At 38.4% G+C, this 23093-nt stretch overlaps 3 protein-coding genes and 1 long non-coding RNA gene across 4 annotated transcripts; 2 read left to right on the top strand and 2 right to left on the bottom strand.

The window, feature by feature from the left end:
* Nucleotides 1-1049: 1049 nt before the first annotated feature.
* On the top strand, nt 1050-3867 carry LOC133734868 (uncharacterized). Its single transcript, XR_009858628.1, has 3 exons — nt 1050-1897; nt 2601-2676; nt 3649-3867. It is a non-coding gene; the product is annotated as an uncharacterized LOC133734868 (long non-coding RNA).
* A 9270-nt stretch (nt 3868-13137) lies between these two features.
* On the bottom strand, nt 13138-15447 carry LOC133734717 (ACT domain-containing protein ACR9-like). The gene is made up of 4 exons (XM_062162330.1): nt 15423-15447; nt 15214-15319; nt 14412-14763; nt 13138-13244 (listed from the first exon to the last, which is right to left on the bottom strand). Coding segments are annotated over exons 2-4 (429 nt in total). The 5' UTR covers nt 15216-15319; nt 15423-15447; the 3' UTR covers nt 13138-13169.
* A 4665-nt stretch (nt 15448-20112) lies between these two features.
* On the top strand, nt 20113-21204 carry LOC133727798 (uncharacterized). Its single transcript, XM_062155200.1, has 2 exons — nt 20113-20463; nt 20569-21204. Exons 1-2 carry the CDS (start codon nt 20176-20178, stop codon nt 20908-20910), a joined length of 630 nt encoding a protein of 209 aa, XP_062011184.1. The 5' UTR covers nt 20113-20175; the 3' UTR covers nt 20911-21204.
* Nucleotides 21205-21449: 245 nt separating this feature from the next.
* Nucleotides 21450-22796, bottom strand: LOC133730780 (uncharacterized). The gene has a single exon (XM_062158304.1). The coding sequence runs from the start codon at nt 22794-22796 to the stop codon at nt 21450-21452; it is 1347 nt and encodes a 448-aa protein (XP_062014288.1).
* Between the last annotated feature and the right edge of the window lie 297 nt (nt 22797-23093).

The raw sequence follows: 23093 nt of genomic DNA, 5'->3' as shown, positions 1-23093 counted from the left end.
TGAGGTTTCGAACCTTGCCTCCCCCGTTATTTTATTTATGTCGCTTATGACATAATAAATATAACACGTGAGCATATATTAATGAAGGCAGCTCTTGCTTCAGTGGTTAGGAGCAAAACCTTCGTGTTCGAGGTCGGGAGTTCGAACCTTGCCTCCTACAAATATTTTTGGATCTCGTATATGCTTGATATACGGACGCATATACGGTATGTACGGTATGCATACATATATACGGTTTGTACGGTATGCATACATATATACGGTTTGTACGGTATACATATGTATATACGGTCTATACGGTATGCATACATATATACGGTATACCTACGGTATGTACAATTTCATACCGTAGTCGAGCTGAAAGTTGGTGGGCCGATTGGTAGGCCCAAATAGTAAGCCCAATTGTTCGGCCCGAATGGTAGGCCCAAATGTTAAACCCAAATTGGTTCGGGCCGGTTCGAAATGTGGATGGTTCGGTTTCTTCGGCCCAATTGGCCAGCCCTAATGCTTAGCCCAAGGATTGAGCAAGCCCAAGTCATCATCACTGGGTGACATGTTTTATTGGCGTGCTTTTGAGAATGATTTTTTTTGAGTGATGCTAATTGAGTAGCGAAACACTTTGTGGGAGTGTTTACTGTGCTTGTATGCCAGTACAGGATGACGATCTGTGTGAAAACAGCTATATGTGCAATGTCACGTGGTGATTTGAGTGTGGGTTGCTTGAGGCAATTGTTGTGTTGAAAATTTGAGAAATGATGCGGTGAAGGAATGTCATGTTGATGACTTAAGTGGGAATGAGGATTTCATCTGTGAATTCTTGTTGTGTGAGTTTACGTTTGTGATGAAAGGATTTAGTGGCCATAGGAATGTATTTTTATACAAAGGGCTGTGGCTTTGTAGATTACTACAGTTTTGGGAAAGATGGAGATTCGATGGTTAGGTTAACCGTAATCGAGAGCAATTAACTTGCGCTTAAATTTCGGGACGAAATTTCTTTAAGGAGGGTAGATTGTAATAACCGGTTTTTCTTTTAACCAAAACAGTTGGTGGCAAACACCTTTGTTAAAAGGAAGGGTGTTCCTTGATTCAAGGCCGGTGTCTTAATCATCATTCATGATTATGCATAATTGAATAATCATTCAATCATACCAGACAACTCTCTCTCACTCTCTCTGTCTCACGTCCGAAAACCATCCAAGAAACAGAGCAATCTTCATCAACTCATCTCTCCCTCTACCGACCACCAATCAAGACCAGACCAGTTCCTATAGTTCCACCTCGTTCTTGCGCAGCTACCAGTGGCAACCTTGCACCGCAACACGGCCGGCAGTGGCGGCGGAGGACACGGTTCCGTTTTGAGCTCGATTTGGTTCTATCTCGATATCTTGAGCTACAGGCCGCCAATTCTCTTGATTCTTGTCTCATTGGATTCGCCTCAACTTTCTGAACAAGCACCAAGAAGGACCAGACCTGGGTAGAACGATTTCACGTTCATCGGAGCTCGACTGGTTTAGATCGACAAACAACCCTTCGATCCGTGTATCTCGAGTTACAGACCACCTCTTTATGTGATTCTTGGCTTAGTGAGTTCGTCTTGAAGTTCTGAACAACTCTCCAGAAGGAATAGAAGCGTTTCGTTGAAGTTTTTACGTCGAAACTCAAGCTCGCCGGATTCTGGAATTTTTCCGACCACCGAAGCTTTCGATCGGTATATCTCGAGCTACAGACCATATTTTTCTGTGATTCTTGAACCAATGAGTTCACCTTGAGTTTCTTAACAACTCTCTAGAAGGGATCGAAGCCTGAAATTGAAGTTTTGACGTCGAAATCAAGCCTTGCCGGATTCTGCAAATTTCGCCGGATTCTGGAAATTTTCCGGCCACCTCGACTGTTTTAGGTAATTTCAACCACTTCCGGTTATTTTCAGCTTACATGGTAGTTATGAAAGTTGTTAAGCATGATGAGAGGAAGAGGAGCAGCCCGGCCCCGACACCATTGGCGGTGGTCGGCGGCGGCTCTGCCACTAATTCCGGCGGCCCTTTCCGGCCACCTCCGGGGGTCAAAAATATAGTTTCTGTGCATTTTTAGATTCTATATTTCAATACGATCATCTTGATATATTATATGCAATTTTTGGATATCGTATGATTAAGTTATGAATTTTTAAGTTTCGATCGATTTCGATCGTTAGATTTGTGATATGTGAAGTTAGGACCGTCAGATGGACTTGTAGTTTTGATATGATGATCTTATGACTGTCCCAGTGACTTTGTGTGGTCATGGGCGAAGATCCGACCGTTGGATCTTCGTATAAATGCAAAACAGTGATTAGGGAGGCGATTCGTGAGAATCCGTCCGTCGGATTTTCGTATAAATTTGTGGAGATGTTTGTAAGGACGATTCAGGAAGATCAGACCGTTGGATCTTCGTGATAATTTTGGAGGATGATCCTAAGGGCAATCCGTGAGGATCTGACCGTTAGATCATCGCGTAATTTCGATCCGACCGTTGGATCATCATTAATTTAGAATCCGACCGTTGGATTGTTGTATTTGTGTGGTTTTTGAATAAATTGCTAAGTTAAGATCGTGTTGGATTAGGTGATTGACGGATCGATTTGGCGGACAATTTGTGAAATTGTTGTTGAGCTGTTAAGAAGACGCAGCTGGATTAGAGGTGAGTAAAATCGCACATGGTTCCTTCATAAACCGAAATTTAGTGATTTATATTGAATTATAAAGGTGTGGAAAATTGTTTTAAGAAAATAAAGATTTGTTTTGAAATAATATGAACTTGATCGACTACGGTTCATAGGGCTACTACTCACAGGTAAGGAAAATGAATTTAAGTATAAAAATGAATTTCTTGTTTTTATTGCATGTGAACTATAGATGGTATTAGTAGTCACTCTTGTGTAGGTGATTACGTATATATATATATATATATATTTACGTGAAATATATATTGAAAGTTATGACATTGTGTGATGTATTGAGTTGTTCGTGATAAAGAGTAGTTGAGTAAAGTGCGATAGTTGAAATGTGTAGACGAATTATATGTTAGTGTCAAGTGTTCTCATCGTGTGTCGATGATGGTGCCAAGTATTCTCATCGTGTGTCGATGATTGTGGCAAGTGTTCTCATCGTGTGTCGATGAAAGTGCCCAGTATTTTCATCGTGTGTCGATGATTGTGGCAAGTGTTTTCATCGTGCGTCGATGATAGTGGCAGGTGTCTTCATCGTGTGTCGATGATTATGACACGTATTATCGTAAGATTGAACCTTGGCCAAGGTGACAGGTTACGATTCAGTTAGAGCTCTAGTCTGTCTGCCATCATACTGTTTGAGGGATAACCTCAAGTTTTTATGTGTCTTTGAGTATGACATGCTGCGTGGAGGGGTTTTTATAACTATCATATACCCTTGAGTATATACTGGAAAGGGAAAGTTTAGTTGTTTGGATGGTCATGGTGAGATGTGAGTTGATTGATGTTTGAAGTGACGTTGTGCACTTCAATTTTTATACCAAGAATCACTTAAATTGATTTGTTCTTTAAAGTCGTGCAATTCCTTGTTTACTCATACGGGCTGTCAAAAGCTTACCGGGTTTGTGTTGTTGCAATCCCGGTACACTATTCAAATTGTGTAGCGGGTAATCCTACAGGTCAAGAGAATCAGGACGGAGATCGAGCTGCGTAGAGTAGCTGCAATTGTGTCAATCTGAATTGCTTTGTGAGCCGGTGAGGTGTGTTATGCTCATTTAGAGCTTTACAATATTTCTTGTGAGAGTGAATTGTAATAATGAACTCGAGGTTTCGAGATTTGAAGTTTGTGTATCGTGTGGTGAGGTTGTTTTGAGAAAAAAATTCAGAACGTTTATTTGATTAAGTGGTTTAATTTATGTTTCGGATTTGAACTTATTATTCAAAATTCGGGGCGTGACAACTTCTACAAATTTTCAGCCAAATTGACGATCGTTAAGGCATCCAAAACTGCAATTTACATGAACGGTTCAGATTAGACAGATTCTGTTCGTTCATGTAAATTAGAGTTCCACATACAATCAGATGGTCTGATGTCCATCTCCCTTCTGAATGGTCTCTCACCAGTGAAAACCAACCTATTAATATACAGCATAATCTATTCGATTTAAACTGTATCCAACAATACAACGATGACACAGTAAAAATCAACTTTAATAATCCTAGAATAAGCCAAAATCTTAGAATTCATGAATTAGGACAATCTTCAAGACATTCTTTCACAGCTTCAATGTATTCTTTTGCAAGTTCCACCTCTGCTGAAAATATGTCGAGACAAGATTGCGACTTAGATAAAGAAATAAAGAATATTAGAATAAAAAAATTAGAGGAAGAATTACAAAAACTAAAAATTAAAAATATTAAAACTACCTCTCAAGTTAGTTATCCTAGTTACGTAGAAACTCAACAGGTTTTAGACGATGTGGTGTTAGCTCAGTGGTTAGAGCATCCACTACCTATGTACGAAGTCATGAGTTCGAGTCACAATGGGGGTAGGAGTGAAATCATTTGATCCTCTTTAATATAAAAAAAAAACTCAACAGGTTTTAGATGAGGAAAAAACATCTCCCACGGCTACCGACTTTGAGGTTGTTCCTCCAATAAACCCTCAATTAAATACACTTAGTCTACCATTTACAATCTATGAAGCACGGATACAGCATTTTGGCCTCGTATCCTGTACCGATCCCGGATACGGGTACGATACGGCTTGGATACGCTCGGATACGTGGATCCTGATTTGGATACGGTCTGGATATGTCGTATCTGAATTGGATACGAATTTTTGTAATTAAATTGGATACGCGGGGGTACAATTGACATTTTCCTTTAAAAAAAAAACATAAAAGATAAAGACCTACCCAAGGCTATTTGTTTAGACTATCTGCAGCAGCCGCTTCTCTTCGATCAGACCTCAAGATACAGACTTTCTTCGATTAGACTTTGAAAAACAGCTGAAGCTTCCAGTACGTTCTTCTCCTCTCCTCTCTTCTCTTCTCTTCTCTTCTCTTCTCTTCTTCTCCTCCTTCGTTTGGAGCTTCTTTTCCTCTTCTTGGAGAGGGAGAGAAAGAGCCTGGTCGTCAAAGACCTTGAGGAATCCATGATTGCAGACTTGCAGTATTGCAAAAGAGAACGGGAGGAAGGCCAAATCTACTTTATCAGAGGCTATTGTCTCATCCCTAAATTGAATATCAATTGACCTTATCCACCTATATATGGGCTTATAGACCAAGTATTGGGTAGGGGCTGCCACGTGGTGGGGCCGTGCGGCCCTCCAATCAAAAATCTCAAACTTTTCCCTCTTTTCTGAAAATGCCCCTGTTTTTTAATATGCAATACCCAAAATACCCCCTGCTTGGGCACTAATTGGCCCGCCCTACTGCCACGTGGTGCGGGTGCCGTACGTAAGGCTCTCTCGGGCTTATAAATGTAATTTATTTATTTATTTTTTATATGGAGGAAAATGAAAGAGATATGTATTACAGTATTCTTGGTGACTTGGTGTGTATTAATTGATGATGTGGAAAACTGACCTCTATATATGGCATACTGTTAGTCTAGTTAAGAAGGATTAACCGTGGTTAATTTCTTTCTCTATATTATACATGTTTTATTTATATTTTAAAAATTTATATATATATATATATATATATATATATATATATATATATATATATATATATATTAAAAAATATATTTAATTGACGTATCCTTCGCGTACCCGTATCCTCAAATATTTTGAATTTACCGTATCCACGTATCGCACCGCATCGTATCCGGATACTCGTACCCGTATCGGTGCTACTTAGTTTACAATTAATTATTCAAAATTAGATAAAGATCTTTTTCTTTTTGATCAAATAGATAAAGATCTTGAGTCCGCTAAAAATATTCATAGGCGAAACCTCTATAGAAAACAATACCCCTTAATTGAACAACGAAAACAATTGCTTCAAAATTGGCAAGCTTTTATGCTTGAAACCCAATCTGAAATATTTTTCCTTGATTTCATAGACCAACAACGTTAAAAAACCCATAATATTCAAACCATAACAAAAGCAAAATGGAAAACACCAACCAATTCCATTGTTTCTTCCAGTCATCCCCTCGTTGAAACCATTGATCACCTCCAAACACATGTAATAGCATCACCCTTTAAAGTTGCTGGAGATGATCCAGAAACTAAAAAAACTATTGAACAAAGTAATTATACAAACCAAAGCCTAGTAACTATAAGAAATCAACTAGACAAAATAAAAACAAAAGTAGATAACATTTTTTCAAAAGTAAGCATCCTACCCCACAAACAATCAGAAACACCATTAATTCACTTTAGTGAAATAAATAAACCTGATCTCAAGCCTATCTCCACCACACACAAAATTGAACAAATGTTAAAAGAGCTAAAGACAAAAGCTGAACCAAGTAAACTTGCAGTCATCCACATCCATGAATCATCTTTAGAATCTTCCCTCCATTCTGACAGTGATTCCAGTATGATTTCAAAAATAGATAAAAAATTTAGAGATCTCCAAATACACAGAATAGCTCTCCCAAAGAGAAGAAATTTCAAAAATTGGACAGAACGCCCTCTACCATTAGATATTCAACCCAGTACATATCCTAGTAATCAGTTTTCAGTCTCTTCCAATAAAACATACGAGTGGAACACTGATAATTTATCTGAGCAAGAAATATTAAATAAATTACATCATATGTCCATGGCGGCCAATAGCTATGTCACCAATCATAATTTTAGCCAGCCTGAAATTATTGACATCCTCTCCACATGAATGCTTTATCCCTGGTGGGAGAAACATCTCACACCTGTTTCTAGAGCAGCCATTAAACAAGCAGTTAAACATAACGAGCAAGGACTTCCAATCTTCGATGAAAACATCGAGATGAGAATTTCTGATACTGTTAACACTTTATTTTACTCAATCATTCAACATTTCATTGGCACATCTAGTCCTATTACCTCTAGAATCCATGATCAACTTAGCAATCTCATATGCCCGACCTTAAGTGATTTTAAATGGTATAAAGATGTTTTCATTTCTAGAGTTATGCTTAGAGATGATAGTAACCAACCCTTCTGGAAAGAAAAATTCATAAATGGCTTGCCCAAATTATTTGCTCACAAAATTAGAGAGGTCCTAAGTAATGAAACAGGACACATTAACTATGATACCCTTACATATGGAAACATTATTACAGTTATTCAAAAAGAAGGATTAAAAATGTGCATAGATATGAAATTAAACTCTCAAGTCAAAACAGATAAGAAAACCGCCAAATATGAATTAAGCAACGTTTGTGAACAATATGGTCTACCACCCCTACCCCCATCACGCCGACATAAAAAGAAAAATAATGAATTGTTTTAGGGAAATGATATTTGAGAGAGAATTGCTGTGTATTCTCATTGATAATAGGGGTCTATTTATATAGAGGATTACAATGCATAGAATCTGAATCGTACAAGGAAAGGTAATCATACATTGAATGGATATCTCTAAGATTCTCCGAGATTATATCTAGTTAATAACCCTATTACCAATAGGTCAAGTAACCTAGAGTTTGGGCCAGACACAATTTAGATTTACTTAAACACTCCCCCTTGTGTCGCCCAAACGTGGTGCTTCTCTCGTTGCCTCGTTAAAAACCTTGCCGAGTAATAAAAACCATGTGGGACAAAAATAACCTCGGTCGAAGGGGAAAAAGAGCACAACACACCCTTCACGATTCGAGACCATACATATAGACATCTCCCCCTGATGTCTGCATCTCCCCCTGATGACTACGGTCATAGGAGTTCGGATAACTTCCGCAAACGATGCTACCAACATGTTCCTCAAAAGTGGAATTTAGGCAATGACTTAGTGAGCAAGCCTGCCACACTGTCCTCAGATTGAACCTAGTTCACTTTGATCTTGAGGAGAGTTTGTTGTTGCTGATTATCCTTGGTGTTGTCGCTTTTGATGTAGTCTTGCTTCATTTGTTCAAAACAAGCAGCATTATCCTAAATGCTCGTAGACTCATCTGTGGTAGACTTCAAACCACAATTTTTCGAACATGCGTAATTATGGATCCAATCCATATACATTCACGAACCACTTCGTGAAGAGCAATGATCTCTGCATTGTTCGAAGATATAGCGACTACGGTCTGTTCCGTAGACTTCCAAGATATCACGGTCTTTACCCATGGTGAACACTTAACCAGTTTGGGAATGACCTTTGTGTGGGTCAGAAAGATACCCAATATCAGCAAAACCTTCCAAAACACATGTCGTTATGGGATGGGGATAGAGGACGCAGGCCAGTGTTGGAGGCGTTCCTGGTGTGTGATGAATCCGAATCTATCATCTCTCTGTAGGGATCGATAAAGCATGCCCCTATCAATTGTACATCTCTAGTATCAAAAGATATCTTTTTTCCACCAATCTAATGGTGTCGCGTTGGCGCACAGCTATACCTAGCTAACAAGTTTACTGCAAATGAGATGTCCGGTCTTGTGCATTGAGCTAAGTACAATAATGTGCCTATTGTACTCAAGTAAGGCACTTCTGCCCCTAGCACATCTTCGTCATCATCCTTCAGACAAAGAGGATCATTTTTAGGATCAAGACTACGGACAATCATGGGGGTGCTTGAAGGTTTGACCTTGTCAAAATGTCTAAGCATCTATCAACACGATGCTCAAGTTCCAAACCGAGACATAATCGTGTCCTCCCAAAATCCTTCATCTCAAACTCGGATTTCAAGTGTTCAGTGGTTTTCCTTAACTCTTTAAGGGCTTCTAATGAAAATCATGGCTAACATGAACTGCGATAGAATCCGAAACTTGTTATGGAAACGCGCGGGTATATCCCTTCCCAATCAAGTAGTCACTTTAGTGAGCATTTCAATCTTATTGCAAATGCGCTCTGTGGTCTAGAGCCACTTGACTTGGGTAAATGAAGTTCACCATGAACCTTCATGTATATTTTGTATCTAGATCCCCATAGAGATACGTAGTGACCACATTTGTAAGCTGCATGTTTAGTTATTCGGAAACTATCAAACTAACAGGGTAGTGGAGTGCAATGACATCCATTACGAGAGAATATATCTCATCGTAGTCGATTCCAGGGCGTTTTGTGAGAAGCCTTGCACCATAAGGCAAGATTGCCATATCTTTTTCTCATCACACTTTCTAACGAAGACCCATTAGTAAATAGGTTTTATGTTAGGAGGTGTTGGCATCACTGGCTCAAAAACCTTCCTCTTTGTTAGAGAATCCAACTTAACCTGGATCGCATCTTTCCATTTAGGCAAGATTTCTCTACATTGGTATTCATTCATCAACGGAGCGTGGTTCGATATCATCGGACTCAACAAACTCATGCGCAACTACATCATCAATTATGATGGAGTTTCTATCCCACGTCTCATGTACACTAGTGTAATTTTCAAATAGCTCTATATTCTCAGGAATAGGTTCTGATGTTGAGGAGTCCCCCAACGATAACCATAATCCAGAAGATTCTCATGAGACGGATTTTGAGTCTTGATCGATGATCAAAGGATTGGAATGTGCCAAAGTATCATTCGAACCCACGAGCCTCCCACCCATCCTAGCTGGGGCCATGGCCATGGCCTGTAACGCCGGAGTGCCATTTTCTTTGGCGTTGGCGGCATACCTACCTCCGTGTAGGGTGGCGTTATGTCCTCTCGTAGGGATGTCCATCCTTGCAGGCATGTTTGCAGCAGATATGTGTGATCTCGTCACTTTAGTGGGGATCGAGATGAGACATAGTGGGGACAGACCGCGACAATTCCTGTAGTTCATGTTGAACATTCTTGTTCTTATCTCCCCCTAACGACGGGAAGACTGTCTCATCAAAGTGACAACCCGCAAATCTAGTGGTAATGAGATGGCCTTGCAAGGGCATTAAGTGGTGGATGATTGTCGGAGTCTCAAATCCAACGTAGTTGCCCATTCGTCTATAAACTGTCATAGTGCGCTGTGGCAGCGCAATTGGCACATAAATGGCTCACTCAAATGTGCGTAAGTATGATACTTGTACCTAGTCACTAGCTGTAACGCAAAGGTAGATTGAGTGGCGGTCGGTCGTAGACGAATTAACATAGCTGCATGCGATACTGCATCACCCCAAGCGAATATAAGGAGATTGGTGCGCATTACCAATATCTTGACTACCATCGTAGTCGTTTCCGCGAGACCATTTGGGTGTGTTCATGAGAATATGATGTCCAACATCAGTCCCATTGCAATATCCATCGAAAGTCTTTGATGTAAACTCTTTAACATTGTCAAATCTAATTGACTGAATAGGATGATTCGGGGAGTGAGCCCATTGTCATATGATATGTGGTAGGAGTGTAGCATAAGCATCATTACAAGTGGACAATGGCACAACACGTGACTAGCATGTTTGCGTGTCAACCAATATCATGAGATATTTAAACGTCCGCATGTTGGTTGAATCAGTCCATAGAATCCCCATGGATTCTATGTAAGAACAGAATGAGTATTTTCATATCCTTTGCATAGGATGGTCTCAGTCCTAATTTCCCTAAGGAACAGGCTTTATAAAACGAGCAAGAGGTTTTAGAAGCAACTAATGAGGATTTTGGTTGGGACTGAGCGTCTGAAACGCTATTTGAAGCAAAGTTGGTGATTGCAGCGTCACCTGGGGCGTCATCACCATGATGTACGCTATCCATGCTGTCATGGATAAGGACTATGCCAGCCCTAGGCTGGTGGTGGACGGCGGAGGCTCCGGAGGTGGTCACACTTAGTCTAGGAATCAACTTTTGATTCATTCTTCATTTTGCTCGAAAGAAAGGATGTCTGTGTGAAGTGTTTAGTAGACGGATCATCATATCATGACCAGGATGACCTATCATGTCGTGACAAAACCAATATGTGTCTAAATCCAAGAGATATTCTCTCATGACTTTATTGGATTTAATAGCTCGAATAGTGACATAGAGTTCACTAAAGAGACACATAAACTTCTCTAAGATGCGCCTTTGTTCGCATCTTAGACACATAAACAGTTACGTCAAAACTCTATCATGTCTTGGCATTACTCTCGCCAATTCTTTCAAAATTGTTGAAACTGATGCTTCTGAGGTAGGCTATGGAGGTGTCTTAAAACAGCAAATCTCCCCTACTCATCCTGAGCAAATTGTTAGATATTACTCAGGAGTCTGGACACAATCACAAAGCAATTACAATACTATCAAAAAAAGATATTTTATCTATTGTTTTATTTATTAGTAAATTTCAAGATGATTTATTAAACCAAAAGTTTCTGGTCAGAGTTGATTGCAAAAGTGCTAAAGATGTTTTAGAAAAAGATATTCAAAATATCGCCAATAAACAAATCTTTGCCAGATGGCAGGCAATCTTAAGTATTTTTTTTATTTTGAAATTGCATTCATTAAAGGTAGTGACAACCATATTCCAGACTTTCTAACTCGAGAATTTCTACAGGGTTCCAAAAATGAAGACCGGATCATTCACCGGGAGAAAACTCCCAGCCACCCTAAATCTAATAACAAAAGCACCTTTTGATCTTTGGCCCGGTGCTCCCAAAAACACAGTCAAAACAGAGTCACCAACACCAATCAAACAAGAGCCATCTTCTAGTCTCGTCCCATATGATGGGCACCTACCAATCCCAACCAATAATAGATTCAATTCCATCGGTAGTACCCTTGGTAATAGTCGTCTCAATTATCAGTCAGCCCTAGTAAACCAATATGACCCATTCAAATCCGACTCTCAAACCCAAATTAATTTCAGAAAAACCTCCCCTTACTTCCAGCGAACTAGTCACAATCTTTAATATGTTGAACCAAACATGAGTCATTTCAAAAATCCATTGTCGTTAGTAAAAGCTTATTACCCTCCTGGTTTCCACTTCCAACCTGGTCATCTTACCCAGTCATTGAAATTTTATAAAGATATCCTTTTTCAAACAAAATCATTAACAATTAAACATATTCCTGACAGGCATAATCCATCCAAAATTCTGTATCATTCTTTATACATAGTCCACATCATCACTCTATCTCAGTGGGTTGATCCTCCCTACACCTATCACAAATTAGGAGAACTATCAATTAATTACTATGATTATAAAGAAGCCTGGAACAAAATCTTTCTTCACCAAACTGAAAATTTTAGTCACTACTGCTTCTTAAATTTTGATAAAAAATTCAACAGACAGTTCCCGATGTGGTTCCTTGGTTGGTGGAGGGCTCATGGATGCCTATTTGATCTTCCTCCGTAACCTATAAAAGATGCAGTCACCTATTTCTCAACAGTTGGAAACTTCACAAACTATGGCACAAATTTCCTAGTCACCACTACACCAATTTTTCAATCAGACGACAGTTTTTCACTGTCGTCTGAGTATTGTCTTTGCTGTTGTCTATCTCAATGCCGTCTGATACATAATCAGACAATACCAAAAAACTGTCGTCTGATAAATTTTAGTACAACAGCAGCTACTATCATGTCTGTTGTCTGAATACCACGAAGAACAACAGCATCTTATATACTTGCTGTTGTCTGATAAAGTTTAGTACAACAGCAGCTACTATCATGTCTGTTGTCTGAATACCACAAAGAACAACAGCAGCTTATATACTTACTATTGTCTGAAGGATGTGCCAGACAACAGGGGCTTATATGCTTGCTGTTGTCTGAAGGCTTGATCAGACAATATGTACTTGCAAATCCCATTGTCTATCTATTATTGATACTATAGATTTCTAAAAAAAAACCATTGTTTGTTGTTTTGCTGGACAATGGCTTTCTCGTTCTTTTAGTCCTTAAAGTATTATAGTTAGATGACTCATACAACAGTTTTTGTTAGGCATTTTATGGTGATCAATTATTGGACCATAGTTTTTAGCTGGAATAGAATGGTCCGAGAGACATTCAAAAGACCTACATTACGCATATATGGATCCAAATGACAACCCAAAAGACATTTATTTAGGTAAAGATTCGATACATTCATCCATATATCCAACAAAGTGATTCTATCCCATCATTAACCCCCACGATACTTGTCCATAAATGTGATGCACATTAACCTTGCCTAAACCTCAAAAATATGTGAAAACAATGCACCAGCAGCTTTAAGTACATCCTTTTGTTTACCCTCAGTAAGAACCTGCATATAATAATGTAGAGATGAGTGAATACATTATATACTAGTATTGTATATCTTAAGAAGCTGTAAAGAGATTGTAGAAATATTAGAGATAAAGGCGTTCAATTAATCAAATGCAAATTAGAGTTCTTACAAGAATTTACTCCTTTCTACCTGCTAAGATAGTCCTATTTACAACAACTAGCAAAGTATAAGTTTATGGAATTTAAATCTTCTTATTTACACTTTTAAATCTTCTTACTACTCTATAGTTCATTGTTTCTATATAGAACACAGTATATAACCGGACCAATCATACAAATGTGAAATGCCACAGACCAACAATGGTAGAACAGAACATACCAACAAATGTAAACCTACAGCTATTAAACACTACACAATCGTGCCATATATTCATGAGCCATCAGTACACTTGGTAGGAGGCAAATCAATCTTAATGAATATAGGTGACTTACAATTGAGTTTCTCACAGGGTAAGAACCTGCATATAGTAATGCAGAGATGAGTGAATAGGCTATATACTAAGAATTATACATTGGACTAAACAATAGCTGAAAGTACAACATATTCTACTAGCCAATGAGTATGGAGAGATATATAGGCGTACAAAAGGAGCTTGATATATTAATTATTATTTACGTACAAGACCCTTTGGTATAGATTGGGTTTCCAACTTTCTGCAAATTAAACAATATCAGAGTAAATTCTATAGCTTCAAGCACCATAGTTTCTTACTTTGTTTCACTTTAGAATTTACGCATACTTTGTGTAAGGAAGACAGAGCTGCAAGGGAATATGCAAAAACAAAATGAAACAAAAGTGAATATTTTGGTCCCAACACCAAATTATCGCGCAGAGCAACCTAATTTTCCATAAAGTAGAAGTTCCAACCAACTCACATTCTATCCACACACACTCAAATGCATATATAACTCTTCTATCACCCTTGTTGGGGTTGAGGTGGGAATTCAACCTCATTCCCATCTAGGGAAACCTGTGTCAACTAGGACCTTGGAAACTAGCTAACCATACTTATCTTATTAGGTGGCTGGCAATTTTACCATTCCAGGACAGGCACGTGCTGACCAAACTAACACAATAAAATAGCCTAGTTACTAAAATATGATCTGATGTTGTCCGGAAAAAAGATGATATAAGAATCTTTACCTTGATGTTGCTGTCTTTCAAAGTTCTCATAATGTCATACAAGAGACCCTTGTGATCAGCACAGTGGATCTGAAGTAATGTATGTGCTGGGCTCAATGAGTTGCCTAGTGTTACATTAGCGTTCTTCAATTTCGTCATATCAGGACTAAGAGCTTGAGAACGGATTTCTTTATCCAACAGCTCACACCTAAATAGCTCTTCAGCTACTAATGGAGACAGAGAAGGAATGCCATGGTGGGGATCATACTCAGGACCTACCAACTGAAGTTCGCAACTGGTACACGACTCACCCAATACGGCTTGCAACTGTTTCAATGTCTTATCTTGCCGCTCCTTTGTGTGCAGAAGATCCCTGAATTGAGAATTTAGCCCATATGAATCTTTATATGCAATAGCATCAAAATTTTACATTAACTGACTTATTACACTACCAAGAATACCAAATCAAAGACAATAATTTTGACTAGATCCCAGTTATATTCCTGGTGTCTGAGCATAATGATATTTTATCCTTTAGCAATTGGTCAGGAAAAAATTTAGTCAGTGGAGAAAAGTGGAAAGTTACAAGTTAGGAATTAATATCAGCTCAGAGAGAAAGAGGAAAGTGGGTAAAATTAGAAACCGTGTCCCATATTGTTACATATAGACAAGCTAAGTATCTACGCGACTAACCTATGATGTCTAGCCAATTTTCCATCTAGAAACCATGTAAATGTGAGAAAACAAGCAAATTATCATACAGAATTTATGAAAACTTTCAGATATAGAAACAGAAAATTACGAATACCAAAGCAAAACTCACATGTTATCTGTTATGAAGAACAGGTCCAAGACCCTGTCATATGGTGTTGTTGTCACTTTCACCCTTTGAATCGAAAGTTCAAGATCAGACAGAATTTCAGTGACATCTAAGACAAAGGAGTTGAGGAAACATGAGACTAGACCAAAGGGAGACAACTGAACAAAAATATTGTTCATTCCTGAAGAGGAAGTGGGAAATATTTCCCTTACCATGCAATAATCCATTACGGTCAGAGCAAAGAAACTTCAATAGATAAACTGCAGGGGGCGAGGAACATGTAGTCTGAGGGTAGAAGTAATACGGAACAGAACATGACGGGCACACGGATAGGAGCTGGTTCACCAAATTCGACCATTTCAATGTTGAGTTAGAATGAGGAACCACCCATAATTACGCATTAGAGCTAACCTTCCAAATACATATGACAGAATCTCATGGTGCGACTGAGATGCCAGCTCGGGGTTTCCATACTTTCTTTCTCCCATATAAACAATGTAAACCTGGCATTACAAGTCACCAAAAAATCAATGAAAAAAAAATTAAAACAAAACCCATCATAGTAAATTTGACCATTCAAAAAGAAACAACATAATCAAAATAGTAAGAGTAGACTCACATTTGTGGAAGCAAAAGAAAGAACGAACCCATAACTCTCAATCGCAACCACAGATTGCACAGCAGAAGCATTTCCCACTCCAAGGAAAAGAACAGCAGAATAGGTTGCTCCCAGAAGGTTAACAATATCTTGTTGTTTCCCTCTGTTGACAAATCATATGTGTGAGAACTCTAGGAGACAATATTTACAGAAAAAGGAATGGGATCCTCTACAACTTTGTTCAAAACAAAAACAATTTTATGGAGGTCTAAACTCAGATTGGAGAAAACTTGTAACTCGGTCGCATATTAAAAGAACACAAAAAAAGAAATTGACAAATGGAGTTTATAGTAAGTTAAAGTTCTTAAACTTACAACACGTTTCCTTTCTTCCAGAAGATGACACCAAAAAGTACGCCGATGAGTATTGTGGTGAAAAACCTGATGGCATTGCACTACAAACAGAAATATATATATTTTTATCCAATCCAATTGACCAAACATTTCCATGACCAAACATAATTATCCAATCCAATTGACCAATTCCATTTGACCATTTGTGTCTTTCATACACTGATACACAGAGACACAGACTCATATAAATATATAATCATTATTCATTAATCAAACAAGCCACAAGGCCACAAAGCAATTTCCATCCCTCTCTGTCTTTCAACGAAGCAGCCAAGCAATCAAGCATATAAATTATAATTAAAAAAAAAAACTGATCAAGCTGCTTAGCTGCATATAAATATATAATCAATTAACCAAAGAAGCCACAACCCACAAAGCAATTTCAATTTTCAAATGAAGACTCACAGATTCACAGTCCGTACGTTCTCAGTTTCTCACCTCCTTCCTCCTGTCTACTCCGACTGCTCGTCTTCCTGAGTTCCGGCCTCCGCTATCCCCAAGACTCCAACTCTCCAAGAGTAAGATTTAAGACTAGTTAATCAAAAACAGAGAGTTAGTTACTGAGATTGGGTTGAAAATTGAAATAATTGGTTACTTGACTTACTGGGTTCATGAAATTTCAGATGAGGGACTGAGGGAGATTGAGAGTTGTGAGATGAAGGCGGCTCTTGGTCTTAATCAATCAATCAAAACATTCAAATCAATCAAAACATTCAAATAATCAAATTTATTAACTAGAGATCGATGGGTCGGAGACCAACAACCCAACAATGAAGTATAGAGAGAAGGTTTACTTACAGTGGGTCGAAGCAAAGCAGTGGGTCGGCGGTTCAGCGGTTCGAGATTACGAATAGGAAGACTGAGACTGAGAGGATGAGGGAGTGAGATGACTGACTGAGAGGTTAGAGCTAGCTTAGAGATAAGGCCGAACCGTCGAACTTTGCGGTGGGTCGGCAGCGACTGAAACTGAGGGACAGAGGGAGTGAGTCGAAGAGAGGCTGAGGGTCAGGGTCAGTCGAAATCTCGAATAGAGGCTGAGGGAAAAAGTGATTTTGAGAGAGAGAAGCGGGAGTTCGGGTGTTTTGGTCGAATGGGGAGGGAAAAAGTTCAATTTTTGATTTTTGTCCTAGTGTTAAAGCAATATATCAACCCTAGCTAATATAAAACTCAGACGACATCAAATATAAGGTGCATTGTCTGAAACTCATGTGACAACAGACAAATTAAAAAGCATTGTGTGAACCACTCAAATCAGACAACATCTTTCAGCAGGCATTGACTTAAAAGATATCAGACAACAGACACCTAATAACAGTTGTGTGACTAAAAATAATCAGACAACAGCAAAAATCAACCATTGTATAAATGAACCTTGGACAACATCACATAATAACTGTTGTCTGAATTAATTCATTCAGACAACATAAAAAAAATCAACCATTGTCTGAAATGCTATTGCACAAGAGCTAAGAAAAAACTGTTGTCTGATTCCAAAACTCAGACAACATAATATTTCTTGCTGTCGTCTGATTTAATCAGACGACAGTTAAAATGTTTGCTGTCGTCTAATATGTGTTGTCTGATTCCGAAATTGGTGTAGTGCACATTGCATTTATGGCCAAATACAAAGTGCCTTGGATTTTAAAATGGCATTATGTATTAAAAGAAGATGCGGTATCAAGACATTTTCTAGTCAAATGGTGGGATAAGTTCATTATAGAAAGAATCATCTCCCAAGTAAATGAAGAATTTCCAGTTACTCCATCACAACCCCCTCAGTCAAATCATCCAGTCAATACAAAATTGTCTTGACAGACATCCACCTCACAGTCACCTAGACAGCCCTCAAGTTACAGTCCTCTTCCAAGTCCAAGGGGAAAGCAAAATCAGATACATCCTCCAAGTCAGCAGAAATAAAAGAGTTAGCCAAAAAACTCTTGGAGCAAGCGGCTAATTTAAGTAATGATGAAGATGACCCTTGAATATGAAGAAGAAACCTCTTCCAGGTCCTCATCATCTTCTCGAAGTCATCCCGGTACTCCCGGTTTACCAAGATAGTCAAGACCCATATGCAGAGTTCGAGTAGCCACTACCAAGACATTTTACTATTCATAAATAGTAATTTTTTATTGGTCATCCACGAGGCAAAAACATAGCTAATCGTGCTGATTCCTGTTTTTGGCATTTTCTCAGTAAAAGAATATTCCCTGCCCAAAAAATCCGGACATCAAGGCCTATTTAAGGAGCATCATTCCTTCAATAAATGCAAGTTTTATTTTTTCCATTCTCTCTAGTTTTGGTATTGGAGCTCATATATTGAGTAGAATACTTTGCGTTACCATTTTCTTCATTCATTATAAACACTATCAAAACCCTGCATGCATATTCAGTTTTGAAGTTGTAAGTTTATCTTTCATGTTTTAAGTTTTATTTAAGATTTAAATAAAAGTTGCTTTCAGCGTGCATGGCAACTGCAACTGTAATGCAGTTACAGTTGTACAAGTGCTATTGTCAAGTAGTTACAGTGCGCAACTAAAACTAAGGCTAATGGCTAGTAAGGTCATCTCCAACCCATGATCTTAAAGTGCTAAAGGGCTAAATTTTAGCCAATTTAGACTCCAACCCAACAACCTAAGGGCCAAAAGGCCAAAATAGAGGGCCAAAAGTGAGGTTGTAGTGCTAAATATAGCACTTTGAGTAGCACTTTGTCCCTTTAAAAAAATGGATCAGATTGGTGGTGGCCCACGGGTTGCAGTTGATGCTGACGGGAGCATGACGTCAGCAACTAGCTGTTGCTGACGTCAGCCAGCAGTTGGTTTTTTTTAAAAACTTTTACACTATAAATACATATGACTTCAACATTCTTTTTCACATCTTCCTTCTACTTCCTCATATATATCTTTCTATTCTAAATCTTTTATTTTCTCCCTATTCTTAATCTCTCATTTATTTTACTTTTATCGAAAATGGCTAGTTCGTCGAAAAGAAGTGTGAATTGCTTGTAACTTTTATCTTTTCTTACTTTGTCATGAATAAAATAAATATTAAAAATATGATTCCAGTTTTATTTCATTTCAAAATTAGCTAAAAATATTTTTAATTATCTTTAAAAAAAAAATACAACCGAAAAAATATTTTTTATCATATAAATTATTTTAATTACTATAAGTCAATTGACTTTAAAAAATAAGCACATATATATATAACCAATCCAAAATGTTAAAATATATTTTAGGGCTATAATTTAGCCTTGACGGGTTGGAGACGGTTGATGTCAGATCAATGAATAGTACAGAATTTAGGGCTAAAATTTAGCTCCAGGGCCATTTTTAGCCCTTTGGGTTGGAGATGGCTTAAGGCCACCTCCAACCCATCTGATCAAAGTGCTAAAGGGCCATTTTTTAGCCTAATCCAACTCCAACCCAACAAGCTAAGGGCCAAAGTGTTAAAAATTAGGGTCAAAGGTGAGTGTAGAGGGCTAAATATAACCCTAAGAGCAAATGCAGCAGTGGAGCAATTGGAGAGAAAGAGAGAAAAGTTGAATGCAGCGGTGGTTTTTTGCCCGACTGATTAATGGGCCCCACCTGCCCGACTGATTGGATGACCAACAATCAGCAACTGAATTGCTCGACTGTTGGTGGCGGGCTCCACACCCACATGGGCTTGCTGCCAACGACTATTTTTTTTTTACTATTCTTTGTGCAACGGTCACTTAATTGTGGCTGTTGGATCATGCAATTCAATGGCTGCAATTAATTGACAACGGTAATAACCATTTTCCACCCTAAAAAATAATCCGAATGGTAAAAAAATAATCAGAAATTTTTTTTCAAAAATTCTATAAATACCTAGTTCCTCACCTTAATTTCTCACACCAAAATTTTCAACAATTTTACCTCTCCATCTTCTTCCTCCATCTATCTTCTCTTCATTTCTTTCAATTATCATCCAACAATGGGAGATTCGGGTACCAATTGGTCAACCGAGGAGCAAATTCAATTGTGTGATTCATGGGCACGTAAGACTGTGTGCCCGATCACCGGAAAACAAATAACCTCCTCCAAGTTATGGGAAAAGGTTCATGCTGATTATGTGCAATATTGGCAAGATCCACCTATAAGCCGAACTCCTCAAGCTCTCCAATCTCAGTTTCGAATGTTGAAAAAAATTCTCAAAGATTGGCACAATGCACAAATGACCTCCCATAATCGTATACATAGCGGCACCAATAAAATGGACGAGGTATTGATTTTTATTATTATTATTTATGTTTTTAAGTTAAATTTGTCTCTTACAAATATTTGATTTCTATTGGTTGATTTTTATTGCTTCATTGTCATTGTTTAGATGAATCAAACTCAAGGGATCTTCATGAAAAATATCCCAAGAAATTTGATAAATTTGAATGTTGGGAGAAAGTTAAGTACCACCCGTATTTTGTTGATCCACCATCTAATCCTCAACCACCGGCATCATATTCGACAGCTACTGGCTCCGAAAATGAGTCTCCAATTGAGTTGGATGATGATATCGTTTCGGAGACACCATCAAGCTCCATGCCAAGACCAATGGGACAAAAGAGAGCCAAAGAAGCAAAGAAGAAAGGAAAGAAGGCGCAAGATGCAGCAGAAAGTATGGCTCTTGCTATTCAAGCCATGGCCGAATCAACCCAAGCTTCTGTTGAGCTAGTGAAGAAAAGAAACGAAGAAATGGCTGCTCACACAAAGAAGGTATTTGAATTTGAAGAGGCGAAAGAACATGCAAGAATTATGGCCATGGATACTAATTCCATGACACCACAGTCAAAGGCTTGGTGGAAAAAGAAGAAGGGTGATATCGTAGCAAAAACAATGTCCGATGGTGGTAGTAGCGGTTGCTACATACTCCAATTCGACTAAATTTAAATGTTGTTTAGGAAATCAAGTTTTATTTTTTAATGTAATTTAAATTTCACTTATGTAATTTTAATTTTATGAAATAAAATTTTTGTGCTATGAATAAATTAAATTATAAACATAACAATAATAATAGTAATACAAGTTTGTAACTGCAATGACAATATTCTATTGGTGTCAAACCAAATTTTATTCTCAAAGATAGATAAACATGGGTTAAAATTACAAAGAAAACCAAACATATTAATAAAGCACACAAACATAGAATACATTATTTAAAATTACAAACCATCATTTATTCAAATCTAATTAATAAATTGTGGTGGTTCATACTCAGTTACCATCCATGTTCCAGTTGTGCATCACCAAATCATCTTGTAGGCATTTGTGGAGGTAGGCCGACTCTACCTGAAATTCACGATCCATGAATGAAGGAAGATTCTGTCCATCTCTCCCCACTGGTTCGAAAGGAATAGCCTCTCCAGTATCAGGATGCACAGGCCGATCATAGACGGTTGCCATTGCTGGATTCATTAGATCAGCTTCTTCAGGCTCCGCAAATTCTTCCTCAACAAACTCATCCTCCACAATCATGTTATGAAGAATGATACAACTTATCATGATGGCTCGAAGATCCTCCAGTTTAAACAACCTAGCACCATGACGCAGTATGGCCCATCGAGATTGGAGGATACCAAAACACCTTTCCACATCTTTGCGGTAAGCCTCTTGTTTTTTGCAAAAGTGTTTCTCCTCTTCTGTTCTGGGATTCGATATTGTTTTGACAAAAGTTGACCACCTCGGGTATATTCCATCAGCAAGGTAATAACCATTAGTGTACCTTTTGTTATTGACCTCAAACTCAACCAGAGGAGCAGTTCCACCTATGACATGCTCGAACACATTAGATGCACCAAGAACGTTGAGGTCATTTTGAGCTCTAGGGGTTCCAAAGAAAGCATGCCATATATGCATATCGTAAGACGCCACTGCTTCAAGAATAATAGTTGGTCTACCCTTTCGACCTGAGAAAGCTCCAGCCCAGCCAGTTGGGCAATTCTTCCACTCCCAATGCATGCAATCGATGCTTCCAATCATGCCTGGAAACCCACGGCGTTGTCCTCTATTGAGAAGCCTATGTAAGTCAGCAGGATTTGGAGGACGAATGAACCACCCAGCGTAAAGAAACTCGACTTGTCTACAGAACTTCTTCAGACATTTCAGCGCCGTAGAAGCTCCCATTCTAGTGATTTCATCACATTGATAAGCAGCTGCACCGTACGCAAGCATTCTCAGGGCACCTGTCATTTTTTGTTCGGGAAGCAATCCCATTTTTCCAGTGGCATCTGATTTTTGCCCCCAAAAACTATCGAGGTTGCAAAGATCCTCCATTATGCGTTGGAAGACATGTGTTTGCATTATGTACCTCCTTCGAAAGCCTGCTTCGTCGTACACTGGACGTTCGACAAAATAATCCTCCAGGAGAAAATGACCTCGGACTTCTCTATGTCTTTCGACATTTGGGGCACGGCCAGGTCTTGAACCACGCCCTCTAGGTGTCTCCGATAATTGATATTGCACCACCATTGAAGCCGCTTGAGAGTTTGTAGCTTGAATCCGCTCGAGCTCTTCCATATTTTCACGCTCCCTTTCTAACAACCATTTGTTCAATTCTTCCATGGGAAAAAGGAGAAATGAGATGGACGATAGATTTCAAAAGAAATGTAGGTGTAGAATGAGAGGAATGTGTGAGCAGAGAATGGAGTCTGAAGCTTATTTATTACCAAAATTGAAAGATAAAAAGTTATGATAAGTACACGTGTCACGTTTACATAGGTTGAAAATCTTATCACATATCCTAGATATATTTTCAGAAGATAACGATATCTGACGTTGACACATGTCCAATGAAGATTGGGCGATTATCTTATCACAAATCATATATATTTTTTGTAAGAAAAAGGTATCTAAAGTCAA

Source organism: Rosa rugosa, chromosome 2, assembly GCF_958449725.1.
Source record: "Rosa rugosa chromosome 2, drRosRugo1.1, whole genome shotgun sequence".
NCBI classification, from domain to species: Eukaryota; Viridiplantae; Streptophyta; class Magnoliopsida; order Rosales; family Rosaceae; genus Rosa; species Rosa rugosa.
The sequence above is the reverse complement of the archived record's forward strand: the minus strand, read 5'-3'. Positions and strand labels throughout refer to the sequence as shown.

Excerpts from the sequence above, each read along its gene's own strand:
- LOC133730780 (XM_062158304.1), bottom strand. The coding sequence starts at position 22,796 with ATGGAAGAATTGAACAAATGGTTGTTAGAAAGGGAGCGTGAAAATATG.
- LOC133734717 (XM_062162330.1), bottom strand. Across the intron at positions 13,245-14,411 it reads TGAAAGACAGCAACATCAAG|GTTCTTACTGAGGGTAAACA; the intron begins GTAAAGATTCTT and ends TATTATATGCAG.
- LOC133727798 (XM_062155200.1), top strand. The coding sequence starts at position 20,176 with ATGGGAGATTCGGGTACCAATTGGTCAACCGAGGAGCAAATTCAATTG. Across the intron at positions 20,464-20,568 it reads GCACCAATAAAATGGACGAG|ATGAATCAAACTCAAGGGAT; the intron begins GTATTGATTTTT and ends GTCATTGTTTAG.